Here is a 19,803-nt window from a genome sequence, read left to right as displayed (position 1 = left end):
AGTAGGAGATTTTTGCAGTCGTTTGTTGCATTCCCAAGGATTTTCATAGGGTCTTGTTTTGGTGTTCCCTATCCTCAGTAAACTCGTTTCAGCCGAGTGAACCAATTAAGAGGTGGAGAAAATCCTTCGTACCTGAATGAGCAATTTTGTTCGGGATCCGAGTAGAAAGGATTCGCATTTTGGGCGCTATGGCGAAACATTTCGGGTTCCTGGAACTCCCTCCATCCGTTTGGCACCCTGACCTCTGAGGAGTGCAACTGTCGACAGTGACTTAGGGTATAGTTTAAAAGAAGGCGTCATCTTTTAATGGTCCTGCGACGCCTCACAAACGTTTTCAGTGCACGAGGAAATTTGTAGAACGATAAGACAAACTGTTAGCACCTTACTAAACAACCGTTTTCAAGACGTTTTAGTCTATGTTCACTGTACAGAAATAAATGACTGAAATGCTTAAAAACTGAAAACGAAACAATCAATTAAATCTTTCAGTGGTGTGCACGAGAAGAAGAGTTTAAGAGAGTACTGATTGAGTTCGTCAACGCTTTCTGCCGCTCATCTGGATTATGTGATGACGGGTAAGTTAAAATATTCATCTTTTAGGTTAACGGTAGGGTGTTTTTGAGGACTTTGGTTTACCTTAAAAATGATGTCTTTGTAACACTTTTAAACTACACAGATATACTTGACATCTTGACTTTCTTCCCTTGCTGCACGCCTGGATTATGCACTTTTCGCTTTTTCGGATAGCGAAAATGTTACGTAAAATTTACCAAAAACTACAATAAAGTTGTAGTTGAAGTTGTTGATTTATTAGAACTATACCGACTTACCACATAGCTTAAATAATATTTTGTCCCTCTACTCTTCCTTGTTTAGGTCAAATCAAACTCGGGTATATCTTCTTCCGGGATTTCCATTGGTGAACAGTTCGCTGCAAATTAAGTTCTACGTTCGCTTGCCAGCCGATGGAAACACTTCTGTTACACTTAACAGAACTGTGTTAACAAACGTTGTGCCATCTTTCGTGCAAAACATCAGTGATACGTTTGGAGTGCAGTTGGCTGGTAAGCAGTGAATTTTTTTGAGTCAACGTGATTAAAGGAAATTTGTTATTTATTTGTTAATTAATGAATGAATTAATTAATTTAGCTGTTGCATGAACGTCATAGAATAATTACGGTATATCGTTGTACTCAGACGGTTTGAAATGAGTTCATGTAAAAGGCGTTCTTATTATCCTTGCCCTTAGACGTTAACTAATAACGAACAATTTTATTTATTATCCATGCATCTTAAATGAAAGTACAATGGCTCCCACTCTGGAGAACTAACTCCCACAAACACTGAGGCGAAATATTAAAGAAACAGGAAAAATGGCGTGAATATTGATTTCATTAGTCATCTTTGTAAAAAAAAAATTGAAGAGCAAATACATTTTGATAGCATTGCAAATCAATCTGTAATTTTTCCTTTTGCTTTTCATAGTCGATGGCGGCTTTTCAAACTGGGGTTCCTATGGACCGTGTAGTTCCACTTGTGGAAATGGTACCCAGGTACGATACCGCAACTGCACCAGTCCTCCTCCGATCAACAATGGTTCAGACTGCGTGGGACCTAGAAACGAGACACGGCCATGTAACCCAGACCCCTGCCCAGGTAAAGCGTTTAGCAATTCCTGTTTCATTTAACATCGGTTTCCCTCTTAATTGCCATCTTCAACTCACTTTCCAGTAGACCGGCCAAAAAAGCACAGAAACTCTACCTTCTAATCTATAGACAACGAGTATCGGCGAACGTCTGACGCCTACACAAGAGCATCGAAGAAAGTTATATAGATTTTAATAGTTTCACTGTCGTTTTCCTTCATGGCGATTTTAATATTAAAAATGGCAGTAGATTTATTTTCTACGAAGATCACGAGTCATCAATTACTGAGGATCATCTATCTTGCTCTCGGTTTTTTGAGATAATTTTAGGTATCACGTCAATCTCAAGCAGTTAACATTTTTTTGAGCGGAAGAAAACCGAGTACCTCCTTTAGCAGAGTGTTCGTTTGTTTTGTTTTGTTTTTTAGGTATTTCGCTTCCGTCTGTTCTTCCACCCAACTAGTCAGTCTTCCATCCATCATCCATCCATTCCGGCATCCATCGTCCATTTCTCCGTCTGTCCATTCATTTGTTCTTACTTAGTAGAGAGATCTCCCGATTTCTCTCATCGTTACTTTCCACAATTAAACAGGTTATACATTGTAATTGCATTCTTAGGGATATTATTGAGGATATTGTCACTTAGTGATAAATGTCGTGGTAATAGATTGAGTTTTTTTAAATTCATTCTTTTATACCTCTTTAATACTTCTAATCAAAAACAACAGTTCCAACAACAGCTCCACCAGGCACACCAGCTGCGTCAGGCACACCAGCTCCACCAGGCACACCAGCTCCGTCAGGCACACCAGCTCCACCAGGCACACCACGCACACCAGCTCCATCAAGCACACCTGCTCCACCAGGCACACCAGCTCCGTCAGGCACACCAAGTCCACCAGGCACATTAGCTCCGTCACGCACACCGGTTCCATCAAGCACACCTGCTCCACCAGGCAAACCAGCTACGTCAGGCACACCAGTTCCTTCAGGCACACCAGCTCCATCAGGTACACCAGCTCCATCAAGCACACCTGCTCCACCAGGCACACCAGCTCCATCAAGCACTCCTGCTCCACCAGGCACACCAGCTCCGTCAGGCACACCAGATCCATCAGGCACACCAGCTCCACCAGGCACACCAGCTCCGTCAGGCACACTAGCCCCGTCAGGCACAGTAGCTCCACCAGGCACACCAGCTCCGTCAGGCACACTAGCTCCGTCAAGCACACCAGCTCCGTCAGCAACAGCCCCACCACCGCCTTGTGGCATTGTTCGTCGCGTTCCATCACAAGAGGACACCGATAATGCTTTTACTTTTACTTTTTCAAATTTCACTATTACAGAGGTTTGTCCTTATTGTTCATTTTCTTAAGTGCGCTTATGATGGTAAACGTGACTCGGATTCACAAAAGAACGGCGTAACATTGTGCTCATTTTCCAAACTGCACGTTAATCACAACAATTTCAAACCTTACTGGTGAAGTTGAAATCCGGTTAGACACATATTTGAACTTAAATTTAACTTTCGTGTGCAACTAATCAGTGATTGAACCTGTAAAATGTTAAATTACACGTTGAAATGGTATGTTTTGGCCAGTGTTTTGAAACTTCTCGAAAGGACATATTTTGGCATCAACTTTGATGGTCCCAATTAGAAGTTCATGGCTCCTGGGGCCACATTCATGAAGCCCTCCTAACTTAAAATGTATCGTAAATATTGTTTCTTAACAATATGCCATTGTTATTCCAACACTACACTTCTGTCAGGAAACAATACTTAGTATATATCTAACTAAGGAGAGTTTCATGAATCTATCTCCAGGACCTGTTCACGAAGATTTACTAAGTTAACATGTATCCTAAGTATTGGTTTTGAACAGTAGTCTCTTGTTATTCCAAGAAAAGGCCTTTGTTAAGAAACAATATCTAAGATACATGTTAAGTTAGAAGGTCTTTGTGAATCTAGCCCCTGGTGCCATGAAGAATCTTAAGATCAGTAGGAGATTTTTGCAGTCGTTTGTTGCATTCCCAAGGATTTTCATAGGGTCTTGTTTTGGTGTTCCCTATCCTTAGTAAACTCGTTTCAGCCGAGTGAACCAATAAAGTAGTGGAGAAAATCCTTCGTACCTGAATGAGCAATTTTGTTCGGGATCCGAGTAGAAAGGATTCGCATTTTGGGCGCTATGGCGAAACATTTCGGGTTCCTTGAACTCCCTCCATCCATTTGGCACCCTGACCTCTGAGGAGTGCAACTGTCGACAGTGACTTAGGGTATAGTTTAAAAGAAGGCGTCATCTTTTAATGGTCCTGCGACGCCTCACAAACGTTTTCAGTGCACGAGGGAATTTGTAGAACGATAAGACAAACTGTTAGCGCCTTACTAAACAACCGTTTTGAAGACGTTTTAGTCTATGTTCACTGTACAGAAATAAATGACTGAAATGCTTAAAAACTAAAAACGAAAAAATCAATTAAATCTTTCAGTGGTGTGCACGAGAAGAAGAGTTTAAGAGAGTACTGATTGAGTTCGTCAACGCTTTCTGCCGCTCATCTGGATTATGTGATGACGGGTAAGTTAAAATATTCATCTTTTAGGTTAACGGTAGGGTGTTTTTGAGGACTTTGGTTTACCTTAAAAATGATCTGTCTTTGTAACACTTTTAAACTACACACATATACTTGACATCTTGACTTTCTTCCCTTGCTGCATGCCTGAATTATGCACTTTTCGCTTTTTGGGATAGCGAAAATTTTACGTAAAATTTACCAAAAACTACAATAAAATTGTAGTTGAAGTTGTTGATTTATTAGAACTACACCGACTTACCACATAGCCTAAATAATATTTTGTCCTTCTAATCTTCCTTGTTTAGGTCAAATCAAACTCGGGTATATCTTCTTCCGGGATTTCCATTGGTGAGCAGTCCGCTGCAAATTAAGTTCTACGTTCGCTTGCCAGCCGATGGAAACACTTCTGTTACACTGAACAGAACTGTGTTAACAAACGTTGTGCCATCTTTCGTGCAAAACATCAGTGATACGTTTGGAGTGCAGTTGGCTGGTAAGCAGTGAATTATTTTGAGTCAACGTGATTAAAGGAAATTTATTATTTATTTGTTAATTAATGAATGAATTAATTAATTTAGCTGTTGCATGAACGTCATAGAATAATTACGGTATATCGTTGTACTCAGACGGTTTGAAATGAGTTCATGTAAAAGGCGTTCTTATTATCCTTGCCCTTAGACGTTAACTAATAACGAACAATTTTATTTATTATCCATGCAACTTAAATGAAAGTACAATGGCTCCCACTCTAGAGAACTAATTCCCACAAACACTGCAGCGAAATATTAAAGAAACAGGAAAAACGGCGTGAATATTGATTTCATTAGTCATCTTTGTAAAAAAAAAAATTGAAGAGCAAATACATTTTGATAGCATTGCAAATCAATCTGTAATTTTTCCTTTTGCTTTTCATAGTCGATGGCGGATTTTCAAACTGGGGTTCCTATGGACCGTGTAGTTCCACTTGTGGGAATGGTACCCAGGTACGATACCGCAACTGCACTAACCCTCCTCCAATCAACAATGGTTCAGACTGTGTGGGACCTACGAACGAGACACGACCATGTAACCCAGACCCCTGCCCAGGTAAACCGTTTAGCAATTCCTGTTTCATTTAACATCCGTTTCACTCCTGAATGCCATCTTCAACTCACTTGCCAGTAGACCGGCCAAAAAAACGCAGAAACTCTACCTTCTAATCTATAGACAACGAGTATCGGCGAACGTCTGACGCCTACACAAGAGCATCGAAGAAAGTTATGAAGATGTTAATAGTTTCACTGTCGTTTTCCTTCATGGCGATTTTAATATCAAAAAAGGCAGTAGATTTAGTTTCTACGAAGATCACGAGTCATCAAGTACTAAGGATCATCTATCTTGCTCTCGGCTTTTTGAGATAATTTTAGGTATCACGTCAATCTCAAGCAGTTAACAATTTTTTGAGCGAAAGAAAACCGAGTACCTCCTTTAGCAGAGTGTTCGTTTGTTTTGTTTTGATTTTTAGGTATTTCGCTTCCGTCTGTTCTTCCATCCAACTAGTCAGTCTTCCATCCATCATCCATCCATTCCGGCATCCATCGTCCATTTCTCCGTCTGTCCATTTATTCGTTCTTACTTAGTAGAGAGATCTCCCGATTTCTCTCATCGTTACTTTCCACAATTAAACAGGTTATACTTTCTAATTGCATTCTTAGGGATATTATTGGGGATATTGTCACTTAGTGATAAATGTCGTGGTGATAGATTGAGTTCTTTTAAATTCATTCTTTTATACCTCTTTAATACTTGTAATCAAAAACAACAGTTCCAACAACAACTCCACCAGGCACACCAGCTCCGTCAGGGACACCAACTCCATCAAGCACACCTGCCCCCCCAGGAACACCAGCACCATCAGGCACACCAGCTCCACTAAACACAACAGCTCCACCAGGCACACCAGCTCCGTCCGGCACACCAGCTGCACCAGGCACACCAGCTCCGTCAGGCACACCTGCTCCACCAGGCACACCAGCTCCGTCAGGCACACTAGCTCCGTCAGGCACACCAGCTCCACCAGGCACACTACGCATACCAGCTCCATCAAGCACACCTGCTCCACCAGGCACACCAGCTCCGTCAGGCACACCAGCTCTGTCAGGCACACCAGTTCCGTCAGGCACACCAGCTCCATCAGGCACACCTGCTCCACCAGGCACACCAGCTCCATCAAGCACTCCTGCTCCACCAGGCACACTAGCTCCGTTAGGCACACCAGCTCCGTCAGGCACACCAGCTCCACCAGGCACACCAGCTCCGTCAGGCACACTAGCCCCGTCAGGCACACTAGCTCCACCAGGCACACCAGCTCCGTCAGGCACACTAGCTCCGTCAAGCACACCAGCTCCGTCAGCAACAGCCCCACCACCGCCCTGTGGCATTGTTCGTCGCGTTCCATCACAAGAGGACACCGATAATGCTTTTACTTTTACTTTTTCAAATTTCACTATTACAGAGGTTTGTCCTTATTGTTCATTTTCTTAAGTGCGCTTATGATAGTAAACGTGACTCGGATTCACAAAAGAACGGCGTAACATTGTGCTCACTTTCCAAACTGCACGTTAATCACAACAATTTCAAACCTTACTGGTGAAGTTGAAATCCGGTTAGACACATATTTGAACTTAAATTTAACTTTCGTGTGCAACTAATCAGTGATTGAACCTGTAAAATGTTAAATTACACGTTGAAATGGTATGTTTTGGCCAGTGTTTTGAAACTTCTCGAAAGGACATATTTTGGCATCAACTTTGATGGTCCCAATTAGAAGTTCATGGCTCCTGGGGCCACATTCATGAAGCCCTCCTAACTTAAAATGTATCGTAAATATTGTTTCTTAACAATATGCCATTGTTATTCCAACACTACACTTCTGTCAGGAAACAATACTTAGTATATATCTAACTAAGGAGAGTTTCATGAATCTATCTCCAGGACCTGTTCACGAAGATTTACTAAGTTAACATGTATCCTAAGTATTGGTTTTGAACAGTAGTCTCTTGTTATTCCAAGAAAAGGCCTTTGTTAAGAAACAATATCTAAGATACATGTTAAGTTAGAAGGTCTTTGTGAATCTAGCCCCTGGTGCCATGAAGAATCTTAAGATCAGTAGGAGATTTTTGCAGTCGTTTGTTGCATTCCCAAGGATTTTCATAGGGTCTTGTTTTGGTGTTCCCTATCCTCAGTAAACTCGTTTCAGCCGAGTGAACCAATAAAGTAGTGGAGAAAATCCTTCGTACCTGAATGAGCAATTTTGTTCGGGATCCGAGTAGAAAGGATTCGCATTTTGGGCGCTATGGCGAAACATTTCGGGTTCCTGGAACTCCCTCCATCCATTTGGCACCCTGACCTCTGAGGAGTGCAACTGTCGACAGTGACTTAGGGTATAGTTTAAAAGAAGGCGTCATCTTTTAATGGTCCTGCGACGCCTCACAAACGTTTTCAGTGCACGAGGGAATTTGTAAAACGATAAGACAAACTGTTAGCGCCTTACTAAACAACCGTTTTGAAGACGTTTTAGTCTATGTTCACTGTACAGAAATAAATGACTGAAATGCTTAAAAACTAAAAACGAAAAAATCAATTAAATCTTTCAGTGGTGTGCACGAGAAGAAGAGTTTAAGAGAGTACTGATTGAGTTCGTCAACGCTTTCTGCCGCTCATCTGGATTATGTGATGACGGGTAAGTTAAAATATTCATCTTTTAAGTTAACGGTAGGGTGTTCTTGAGGACTTTGGTTTACCTTAAAAATGATCTGTCTTTGTAACACTTTTAAACTACACACATATACTTGACATCTTGACTTTCTTCCCTTGCTGCACACCTGGATTATGCACTTTTCGCTTTTTGGGATAGCGAAAATGTTACGTAAAATTTACCAAAAACTACAATAAAGTTGTAGTTGAAGTTGTTGATTTATTAGAACTACACCGACTTACCACATAGCCTAAATAATATTTTGTCCTTCTAATCTTCCTTGTTTAGGTCAAATCAAACTCGGGTATATCTTCTTCCGGGATTTCCATTGGTGAACAGTCCGCTGCAAATTAAGTTCTACGTTCGCTTGCCAGCCGATGGAAACACTTCTGTTACACTGAACAGAACTGTGTTAACAAACGTTGTGCCATCTTTCGTGCAAAACATCAGTGATACGTTTGGAGTGCAGTTGGCTGGTAAGCAGTGAATTATTTTGAGTCAACGTGATTAAAGGAAATTTATTATTTATTTGTTAATTAATGAATGAATTAATTAATTTAGCTGTTGCATGAACGTCATAGAATAATTACGGTATATCGTTGTACTCAGACGGTTTGAAATGAGTTCATGTAAAAGGCGTTCTTATTATCCTTGCCCTTAGACGTTAACTAATAACGAACAATTTTATTTATTATCCATGCAACTTAAATGAAAGTACAATGGCTCCCACTCTAGAGAACTAACTCCCACAAACACTGCAGCGAAATATTAAAGAAACAGGAAAAACGGCGTGAATATTGATTTCATTAGTCATCTTTGTAAAAAAAAAAATTGAAGAGCAAATACATTTTGATAGCATTGCAAATCAATCTGTAATTTTTCCTTTTGCTTTTCATAGTCGATGGCGGATTTTCAAACTGGGGTTCCTATGGACCGTGTAGTTCCACTTGTGGGAATGGTACCCAGGTACGATACCGGAACTGCACCAGTCCTCCTCCGATCAACAATGGTTCAGACTGCGTGGGACCTAGAAACGAGACACGGCCATGTAACCCAGACCCCTGCCCAGGTAAACCGTTTAGCCATTCCTGTTTCATTTAACATCGGTTTCCCTCCTGAATGCCATCTTCAACTCACTTGCCAGTAGACCGGCCAAAAAAGCACAGAAACTCTACCTTCTAATCTATAGACAACGAGTATCGGCGAACGTCTGACGCCTACACAAGAGCATCGAAGAAAGTTATGAAGATGTTAATAGTTTCACTGTCGTTTTCCTTCATGGTGATTTTAATATTAAAAATGGCAGTAGATTTATTTTCTACGAAGATCACGAGTCATCAAGTACTAAGGATCATCTATCTTGCTCTCGGTTTTTTGAGATAATTTTAGGTATCACGTCAATCTCAAGCAGTTAACATTTTTTTGAGCGGAAGAAAACCGAGTACCTCCTTTAGCAGAGTGTTCGTTTGTTTTGTTTTGTTTTTTAGGGTATTTTGCTTCCGTCTGTTCTTCCATCCAACTAGTCAGTCTTCCATCCATCATCCATCCATTCCGGCATCCATCGTCCATTTCTCCGTCTGTCCATTCATTCGTTCTTACTTAGTAGAGAGATCTCCCGATTTCTCTCATCGTTACTTTCCACAATTAAACAAGTTATAGATTGTAATTGCATTCTTAGGGATATTATTGAGGATATTGTCACTTAGTGATAAATGTCGTGGTGATAGATTGAGTTCTTTTAAATTCATTCTTTTATACCTCTTTAATACTTCTAATCAAAAACAACAGTTCCAACAACAGCTCCACCAGGCACACCAACTCCGTCCGGCACACCAGCTCCACCAGGCACACCAGCTCCGTCAGGCACACCAGCTCCACCAGGCACATTAGCTGCGTCACGCACACCGGTTCCATCAAGCACACCTGCTCCACCAGGCACACCAGCTCCGTCAGGCACACCAGCTCTGTCAGGTACACCAGTTCCGTCAGGCGCACCAGCTCCATCAGGCACACCAGCTCCATCAAGCACACCTGCTCCACCAGGCACACCAGCTCCATCAAGCACTCCTGCTCCACCAGGCACACCAGCTCCGTCAGGCACACCAGCCTCGTCAGGCACACTAGCCCCGTCAGGCACACTAGCTCCACCAGGCACACCAGCTCCGTCAGGCACACTAGCTCCGTCAAGCACACCAGCTCCGTCAGCAACAGCCCCACCACCGCCCTGTGGCATTGTTCGTCGCATTCCATCACAAGAGGACACCGATAATGCTTTTACTTTTACTTTTTCAAATTTCACTATTACAGAGGTTTGTCCTTATTGTTCATTTTCTTAAGTGCGCTTATGATGGTAAACGTGACTCGGATTCACAAAAGAGCGGCGTAACATTCTGCTCACTTTCCAAACTGCACGTTAATCACAACAATTTCAAACCTTACTGGTGAAGTTGAAATCGGGTTAGACACATATTTGAACTTAAATTTAACTTTCGTGTGCAACTAATCAGTGATTGAACCTGTAAAATGTTAAATTACACGTTGAAATGGTATGTTTTGGCCAGTGTTTTAAAACTTTCTGAAAGGACATATTTTGGCATCAACTTTGATGGTCCCAATTAGGAGTTTATGGCTCCTGGGGCCACATTCATGAAGCCCTCCTAACTTAAAATGTATCGTAAATATTGTTTCTTAACAATATGCTATTGTTATTCCAACACTACACTTCTGTCAGGAAACAATACTTAGGATATATCTAACTTAGGAGAGTTTCATGAATCTATCTCCAGGACCTGTTCACAAAGATTTACTAAGTTAACATGTATCCTAAGTATTGGTTTTGAACAGTAGTCTCTTGTTATTCCAAGAAAAGGCCTTTGTTAAGAAACAATATCTAAGATACATGTTAAGTTAGAAGGTCTTTGTGAATCTAGCCCCTGGTGCCATGAAGAATCTTAAGATCAGTAGGAGATTTTTGCAGTCGTTTGTTGCATTCCCAAGGATTTTCATAGGGTCTTGTTTTGGTGTTCCCTATCCTCAGTAAACTCGTTTCAGCCGAGTGATCCAATAAAGTGGCGGAGAAAATCCTTCGTACCTGAATGAGCAATTTTGTTCGGGATCCGAGAAGAAAGGATTCGCATTTTGGGCGCTATGGCGAAACATTTCGGGTTCCTGGAACTCCCTCCATCCGTTTGGCACCCTGACCTCTGAGGAGTGCAACTGTCGACAGTGACTTAGGGTATAGTTTAAAAGAAGGCGTCATCTTTTAATGGTCCTGCGACGCCTCACAAACGTTTTCAGTGCACGAGGGAATTTGTAGAACGATAAGACAAACTGTTAGCGCCTTACTAAACAACCGTTTTGAAGACGTTTTAGTCTATGTTCACTGTACAGAAAAAAAGGACTGAAATGCTTAAAAACTGAAAACGAAAAAATCAATTAAATCTTTCAGTGGTGTGCACGAGAAGAAGAGTTTAAGAGAGTACTGATTGAGTTCGTCAACGCTTTCTGCCGCTCATCTGGATTATGTGATGACGGGTAAGTTAAAATATTCATCTTTTAGCTTAACGGTAGGGTGTTTTTGAGGACTTTGGTTTACCTTAAAAATGATCTGTCTTTGTAACACTTTTAAACTACACACATATACTTGACATCTTGACTTTCTTCCCTTGCTGCACGCCTGGATTATGCACTTTTCGCTTTTTCGGATAGCGAAAATGTTACGTAAAATTTACCAAAAACTACAATAAAGTTGTAGTTGAAGTTGTTGATTTTTTAGAAAACCACCGACTTACCACATAGCCTAAATAATATTTTGTCCTGCTACTCTTCCTTGTTTAGGTCAAATCAAACTCGGGTATATCTTCTTCCGGGATTTCCATTGGTGAACAGTCCGCTGCAAATTAAGTTCTACGTTCGCTTGCCAGCCGATGGAAACACTTCTGTTACACTGAACAGAACTGTGTTAACAAACGTTGTGCCATCTTTCGTGCAAAACATCAGTGATACGTTTGGAGTGCAGTTGGCAGGTAAGCAGTGCATTTTTTTGAGTCAACGTTATTAAAGAAAATTTATTACTTGTTTGTTTATTAATTAATTATTTAAGTAATTAATTAATTTTATCTGTTGCATGAACACCATAGAATAATTACGGTATATCGATGTACTCAGACGGTTTAAGATGAGTTTATATAAAAGGCGTGTTTGGTAACCTGGGCCGCCGACGTTAAATAATAACAAACAATTTTATTTATTATCCATGCATCTTAAATGAAAGTACAATGGCTCCCACTCTGGAGAACTAACTCCCACAAACACTGAAGCGAAATATTAAAGAATCAGGAAAAACGGCGTGAATATTGATTTCATTGGTCTTCTTTGTAAAAAAAAACATTGAAGAGCAAATACATTTTGATAGCATTGCAAATCAATCTGTAATATTTCCTTTTGCTTTTCATAGTCGATGGTGGCTTTTCAAACTGGGGTTCCTATGGACCGTGTAGTTCCACTTGTGGGAATGGTACCCAGGTACGATACCGGAACTGCACCAGTCCTCCTCCAATCAACAATGGTTCAGACTGCGTGGGACCTAGAAACGAGACACGGCCATGTAACTTAGACCCCTGCCCAGGTAATAAAAAAATGGATTACTTTGAGATCACTGTTTAAGTTTTAATATCTTGAACATGAAAGTACTTACAGTCAATCCAGGTCACGCGTAAACAGTAATTCCAAGAATGAAATGAACATTCGAGTTTCTCTTTGTATTAAATGTCCGACGTGTGAATGAAATGTTGGACATCTCTCTGGAAATCGTTCCGAAAAAGACGCATTAACTGAAAAAAAGATTCAAAATACTTGGGAAACAATTGTTATTCTTGAAATATTCAATTTTGCAATGTAAAGAAAAATTCATAGCTTTATACTGTCAATAAACTAGGGAAATTTATACGGGAACTCTGAAATCTCGTTGGCGATTTTAAAAACTGACATGTAAATTTCAAAACTCCGTTCAAATTTCAAAAATATCGTTCACGCGTGACCTGGGTTGACTGTAAGATTTAACAATGAATACACTCCAAATGGGAGAAAATAACGTGAAATCGTTTAAAAATTCAAACTTGCAGGAGACTTATTTTATCTTGAAATATTGATTTTGACTAAAGCATTAAACTTTCCGAGTCGATTGGGTGAAGTAATGAGATAATAATTTAAAACCGAAAGTATTGCTGTTTTGCGTTGGTTTAGGTTTGCTATGCCGACTTTAATTGGCTAAAAATTCGCTAGCTTGCTCTCACCAATCATACTACAGAGTTCAGAGAATTTACTTCCAACGTACAAGACACCTGACACATTATTGGAAATTCCAAAACATGTTTACTTTGTAGAATAAAGATTGCCAAAATGAAATCCTTCTGTATTGTATACGATTTCTGCTTCTATATCCCTCTGGCTCCTGGTACGATTTCCTTCATGTTTACTTTACAGTCGATAATCCTTGTCCGAAGGGCAACGAATTTTCTTCGGAAAGGGAAGCTTTCCTAACGAAAAACGAATCGGCAAGAAAAATAAGACTCCTCTTTCACAATAAGCCAACCTTTCGTAACCTTGTGAGCCCACAGTACTTTTGGTCCGCGGTATATGCAGGTAAACAAGGCGGAAACCGTTCCATATAGAAGGAAATGGAACCAGAAAACGTTTAAAATTCAAAAGAAGTTTGTTTAGGCAATGTTTTTGGTACAAAGTAAACATGTTTTTGGAATTAATAAGGTGAGATCTGTCTTGTACGATTGAACAGAACTTCTCTGGGACCTGTGATCACACCAAACAAGATGCTAATTTCGACCAATTAAAAGCAAAGCAAAAATCAATCGTGACTTTGTTTGCGCACGTTTAACCCGTGTTCAGATATCTTTACTTGCTTTCTCGCGCGTGCCATCAGTTGCACGCTCAGTCGCTCCTAACATAGTTAATTAAAGGCAATGGTTATGAAACCTGACAACTTCTGTGTTATATGTTTTTGTTTGCCTTTTTGGCCTTGACCCTGCACAAACAGCAATAGAATTTGGAATGTGTTGGAGCAACTGACCAATGGAAACGTTTTTGTTAAGATATTAAACTGTGGTGTGAACGTTAAAGCAAGGGATTGTGCAGGGTCGCGGCCCTTGCAACATAAATTGCAGCACCTGATTGTTTTCATGGCAAGGTTTCCTAACCAGTCCCTCATGTAACTATGCTGCTAACAATGGCTTAAAACCGCGCTTGAAACCAATTACCCGAAAAAACGTTTTCGTTGTGTCGGTTATGCGTTTTTTTAAATACAGGTTCATCGAAGGTTTTGCCTTCTTTAGGACCGATTGTAGACATCTAGTAGTCCGCAATGATTAATTTTTTTTTCAGCACATGGGGCCTCTTGCATATCATTTATATCGTGATCTGATTGGTTAATTGAATGATTTGCGTTTGCTGAGTGATAGATCAGACAACATTTTCGTTATGAAGGCTCTCGCAGAAGGAGTTTTTTTATGATCAAACACAACTAGAAATTAAAATAGAAAGGCACGACTAGACTTATCACCTGACAGATGTGAGATAAAGGCGATGGCATATTTTATTTATTCCTTTTGTCCAACTGTCAATCGGCTCCTTGTTTTTACTTCCTTATTCATGCTTCACTAAATAATTATAATTACTAGCGAAAGTATTCTCTGTTATGTGACCTCTGTTTACTTCAACAGTGACATCTTCTTCGGCTCTACTGATTACAGGAACACCAACCACACCATTACCAACTTCAACGACATCAGTTACAGCGGTACCATTTACTACAAGTGTCCCAACCACAGTTAGACCAACCACGACCGCATCATTCAGTGTATCACCAACCAGCGTACCACCTTGCGTTTTTCCAACGCGTAGGACTCCATCGGAAGAGGAATTCAATAACTCTGTTTCTATCATCATTCGTAATATCGATATTCAACAGGTTTGTGGTCGATTTTGTATCGTTATTGTTTTTCTTTGCTTTGGAGACGCGTAATTGGTGAAGTGTGATCAGAGTGGAACTTTGTGTATTGGAATTTGACTCTTCCTTTGCTGGGTCGACTTCTCTCAAACTTCTGTGAAATTCTAGTAACACAGTAGAAATACAAAGTAATCTTCTAAATTTCCGTTATAATTTAAATAACTCTTGAAACATTTACCTTACATACATAAATAGACTTACTTTAACCTTGAATTTACAGCGTAGATTATTGCCTAATATCTTCGAGAAGGTCACATGGTGCATGACTGAATCAAAAAGAGTGCGCGCTAACTAAAGGTTGTTTTATGATGTTGGTTATACAGTTCTTTTAAAGTTTTCAAAAATCGGTGGAGGAACATTTACTCGCCCAGATGTAGTATTCTCGCTTTTAGCTGTTTAGATTTCTGTATTTATAATAGATAGTTTTTACATTTTTACTCGAGACTTTATTTAGTTCACTAATGATGTAAACAGTTACTAAAAAGCCCCAAGGGGAGTTACTTTTAAACTTTGTAACGTTTAAAACACGAGCAGCAGTGTTTTATCGGGATTTAAAACCACGAGGCTTAGCCGAGTGGTTTTAGACGCGATAAAACACGTGCTGCGAGTTTTTTGAACGGCTTCAAAAGCATTCCTGGAAAAGCGTGTTTGTAAATTAGCATAAGAGAAAAACATAAAACACCGCATACTAATGAAGAGGAGGTTTTATCGTGTTTTAAAACCACTGCACGTGATGTTTATCGACCATTTGATAGGTCAATGGACTTATGAATTATTAATGGGTTTTTAAAGTATCTATTTATAACATAACTGCTGAATATTGTTACTTTTCAGTGGTGCTTGTTAGAGAGTCGATTTAAACAGCAGCTTGCTCTCTTTGTCACCGATTTCTGCGCCGGAAATTCTTCACGGTGTGCGAACATGTAAGTGGAATTTCTCGTCATACATGAATATAATTAAGAATTAATGACAGTGCTTCCTTTCGTTACTGGGTTTCTTAAGGTCGATGCCTACTGATACAAAAGTCTTTTTGTGCGGTTTATGATTGTGCGGGAAAAGCAGTCTTACACGTCCCGATTACTTCCGAGTCAATTTCCTTGATTATTGTGGTCGTAATTATGGGGGAAAATGGCTGAAACCAAGATGGCTGATGATGGAATTTTTCCATTATGAAACGTCATAATCAATTGAGAAGGTTACTTTTTTCAAGCACAAGCGAGTAACTATTCGACATTGCCCCGATATGGGCAATTTCTAACCACCCCCCCCCCCCCCTTTCCGCACCTCCTTTTTCCCGTGGTCCCATACCATGAAAGAGAACTTTCAGAATCTGTAATTTGTTCTCTAGCGATTTAAGCCTATGAGGTCGGACAGGTTTCACGCAACCGAAGATGATGATATGAAATACGTTCTTCCTAATTCTAACATCTTTTAAATCTTTTTGTCCTCTCAGGTCAGTTATACCATCAGATGAAGATCTCATAAATGTCCTTCCGAACTATCCCATTCAATATAATCCTGTAGAGGTCAGATTCTATGTTCGTTTGAAAACTGGTCCAAGTACTCATCTAACGCTGGATAAAGATCTCCTGTTAATTATCTTCGAAACCTTCTTGAGTAACGTTAGCAGCACGCTTGGTGTACAAATCACGGGTGGGTACCTTTTGTGAATAGCCCATTTTACAGTTGTGTGCTTAGTGACCTGGCCTTGGATTGGAAGTGAGGCTGAGGGTGACCTTGTTTTGATACAAACCTGACTGCTGTTCATATGTAAATGCACTCTAGTTAGCATAAGAACAGCATGATTTACATATGTAAAGCAGTGAGGTCTATATCAAAACAAGGTCACACCCAGCCTCGCTTCCAATCCAAGGCCACGTCACTAAGCACACAACTGTAAAATGGTCTACTGAAAGCCGCCTTGGCGAGTTGGACCCCCTCATTAAATATAATTGTTATTATTATTATTATTATTATTATTATTATTATTATTATTATTATTATTATTATTATTATTATTATTATTACTATTGCAAAAATAACAGAGAGATTTAAGGCTCGACGTTTCGGAGTCATTTTGACTCCATTATCAAGAGAAAAAATAAAAAAAAGCCTTAGATCTCTCTGTTATTTTTGCATGTCTTTGCTTCAGCAAATCCCTTGTAATTATTATTATTATTATCATTATCATTATCATTATCATTATCATTATCATTATCATTATCATTATCATTATCATTATCATTATTATTATTATTATTATTGGTTATATTGTTATTACACCCTGAGAATATGGAAGGCAACATCATACAACTTTTGTAAAATTAAATTTCCGGCCATTGTGAGCCATTTAGTAGTAATATTTTTGCTTTTTATCCAATTATTCTCAAAGTTTGAAGCATACTTGGTATTATAAAGGTCTACAATTCAACAACGTTTTATTTTCGTATTTTGATATTTTTGGCGGGAAAACGAGATCACAAATTTGGCGTTAAAGCTTTGGCTAAAAATAGAGTTAGTCTTATTGGGAAACTCAAACCTTTATGGCCAGTTATTTAAACAGAGTCTAACTTAAGCCCCGGCTTAAGACAATCAGTGGGTATGGGCCTCTAAATCTGGTCATAAGTGGTTTATTTTAAGTAGATAAATAGTTTTCATGTCTGTGATGAAAGCCTTCTTATTATCGTCGGCCGTAGACAATGTTTAGATATGATTGTTGGCAAAATTGAAGATGGCTTAGAACGTGGTTCTGTTAAACACCGTCTAAAACTGTCTTTTAATAACTGACCCTTTAAGTTTCTCATTTACATATCCTTCTAGCCTCAATAGTGACATGAATCTATTTTCTCCTTACAACAATCGGCTACTTGATCAAACGTGTAGTTCATGAGAATAACGAAAATGATCACCAAATGCAAAGAAGGTTAATGTTCAAGCAAAGTCTCCCAAGCAATACAATAAGATTGTTTTTGACTTGAGAACAACCAAATGGTTGGAATAGACCCTTATCACTCGGCGGCCATGTTGAGTCTCGGGGAAATAAAATGCTTTGTTTTCGCACGGCAAGCCTCGGCCAGATGCGAATTCAGTTCGAGACTTACCGTGCAAAAACAAAGCTTTTTTTCTCCTGAGACCCAACATGGCCGCCGTGTGATAAGGATCTTTTACCAATGCGCAAAGAACGACAGTGAATGCAATGGTTTATCATATCATCAATATACATTGGAGCAGAACTACTGAGGTATTTGTAGGTAACTTTTGTGGGTTTCTACTCCTTCAATTTATACGAACACTTTCTTTTCTTCCTTGTAACAGTCGATGGCAACTTCACAAATTGGGGTCCTTGGGGACCGTGTAGTTCCTCTTGTGGGCCTGGAATCCAGGTACGATATCGTAACTGCACTAATCCTCCTCCAATCAACAATGGTTCAGACTGTGTGGGACCTAGGAACGACACTCAAGTGTGCAACTTAGGTGCCTGCCCAGGTAATAGCAAAGTGTTCTCAGACTTCCTTTCATTGGTATAATGTTGCCTCCCTTCTGTACAAGATAGTTATTTTGTTTTAGTGTTTAAAGTAGCTTAATTACGTTCGATGTAGAAGAACGCACTCCTAATACAGATTGGAGTCGAGATTGCATGGGACAACGCTGAATGAATGAATGAATGGATCTTGGGACGCGTATCTGGCATCCCCCGCAGCTTTTGCAGGGGCGATGACATCATCACCAACTTGGCAAAGGAGACAGAACCTGGGATCGAGATCATCGAAGGCACTCCCTAATGTTTGATTATTATTATTATTATTATTATTATTATTATTATTATTATTATTATCATTATCATTATCATTATCATTATCATTATCATTATCATTATCATTATCATTATCATTATCATTATCATTATCATTATCATTATCATTATCATTATCATTATCATTATCATTATTATTATTATTATTATTATGGACTAGACGCAGAGTGAGGATAATATTAATAGGAAAAATCGGCAAACTGACAATTCAATGTTAGTTATTTGAAGAAAAGGAAGATTTTAAGTATCATATCTATGAACCCAAAATGCAGTTTTGTTTGATGACGGTAGCTGAGGAGGAGGGAGGGGGGAGAAGGGAACTGTCGTTGCCTGTTCTTTGATTTTATCTAAGTCATGAAATCCACGAAAGTTCAGTAAATGGCTTAGGTCGTCAAAGGTCACTCTATGGCCTAGTAATTAGAGTATGCCCCCGGTGTGCAGAAAGTCAGAGGTTGAAATCCTTCGGGAGTAGCCCAGTTGTCGTGGATAGTCCTGTCAAACTACATGTAGCTTGAATACACTGTAAAGGTAAAGTCGCACTACCAGCCTGAGTGATCCCCAAGGCCGGAGTTTAACCTGGTTTCCGTAGCATCAAACAACTTGGAGGATTGCTACTCCCCCATGGATGGGTTTCTAGTCCATTGTAGGCAGGGTAACCCATCACCCTTTCTGTATATATTTCCGTTTACGCGCTACATTTTTTCATTCGTTAAAAGGCTATAGACTGATAGCCGAAAGCTCATGTTTTTAAAAATTTTAACCAGAGAACGATTTTTACCTAATATCCCAGCAGTATGTCGGATGAACGATGACGATAACGATACTTTGTTTAACGTGGGATTTACGCTTAGCTTAATCAGCTAGTTTACAGGTAATCCACGGCCAAGTATAAACTAAAAATCAGAAACTAAGAAATGAACAACAATTCATGGTATAAAAACTGTAAAAGCTAAGAACTAAGAATAAGATGGAGAAAAATTCTGATAGCAGTCAAAACTTAAGAGATCGGATTTTG

The 19,803-nt window shown here is 39.6% G+C and overlaps 1 protein-coding gene across 1 annotated transcript in view; it reads left to right on the top strand.

Moving 5' to 3' along the window:
* Window positions 1-19,803, top strand: part of LOC146478500 (uncharacterized) — a gene marked incomplete at its 5' end in the record, with an annotated part of 64,818 nt that overhangs the window by 21,140 nt on the left and 23,875 nt on the right. Inside the window, 19 exons of the mRNA XM_085111702.1 lie at window positions 490-575; window positions 877-1,064; window positions 1,486-1,656; window positions 2,375-2,994; window positions 4,134-4,219; window positions 4,523-4,710; window positions 5,133-5,303; window positions 6,022-6,713; window positions 7,853-7,938; window positions 8,242-8,429; window positions 8,852-9,022; window positions 9,742-10,262; window positions 11,402-11,487; window positions 11,791-11,978; window positions 12,410-12,580; window positions 14,688-14,935; window positions 15,809-15,897; window positions 16,428-16,627; window positions 18,290-18,460. Coding sequence (XP_084967828.1) covers window positions 490-575; window positions 877-1,064; window positions 1,486-1,656; window positions 2,375-2,994; window positions 4,134-4,219; window positions 4,523-4,710; window positions 5,133-5,303; window positions 6,022-6,713; window positions 7,853-7,938; window positions 8,242-8,429; window positions 8,852-9,022; window positions 9,742-10,262; window positions 11,402-11,487; window positions 11,791-11,978; window positions 12,410-12,580; window positions 14,688-14,935; window positions 15,809-15,897; window positions 16,428-16,627; window positions 18,290-18,460 — 4,321 coding nt within the window. The remainder of the gene's footprint in view (window positions 1-489; window positions 576-876; window positions 1,065-1,485; window positions 1,657-2,374; window positions 2,995-4,133; window positions 4,220-4,522; window positions 4,711-5,132; window positions 5,304-6,021; window positions 6,714-7,852; window positions 7,939-8,241; window positions 8,430-8,851; window positions 9,023-9,741; window positions 10,263-11,401; window positions 11,488-11,790; window positions 11,979-12,409; window positions 12,581-14,687; window positions 14,936-15,808; window positions 15,898-16,427; window positions 16,628-18,289; window positions 18,461-19,803) is intronic.

Source organism: Pavona decussata, unplaced genomic scaffold, assembly GCF_977016875.1.
Source record: "Pavona decussata unplaced genomic scaffold, jaPavDecu1.1 SCAFFOLD_64, whole genome shotgun sequence".
NCBI classification, from domain to species: domain Eukaryota; kingdom Metazoa; phylum Cnidaria; class Anthozoa; order Scleractinia; family Agariciidae; genus Pavona; species Pavona decussata.
Note: the sequence above shows the minus strand (reverse complement) of the source record. Positions and strands in the feature narration are given on the sequence as shown.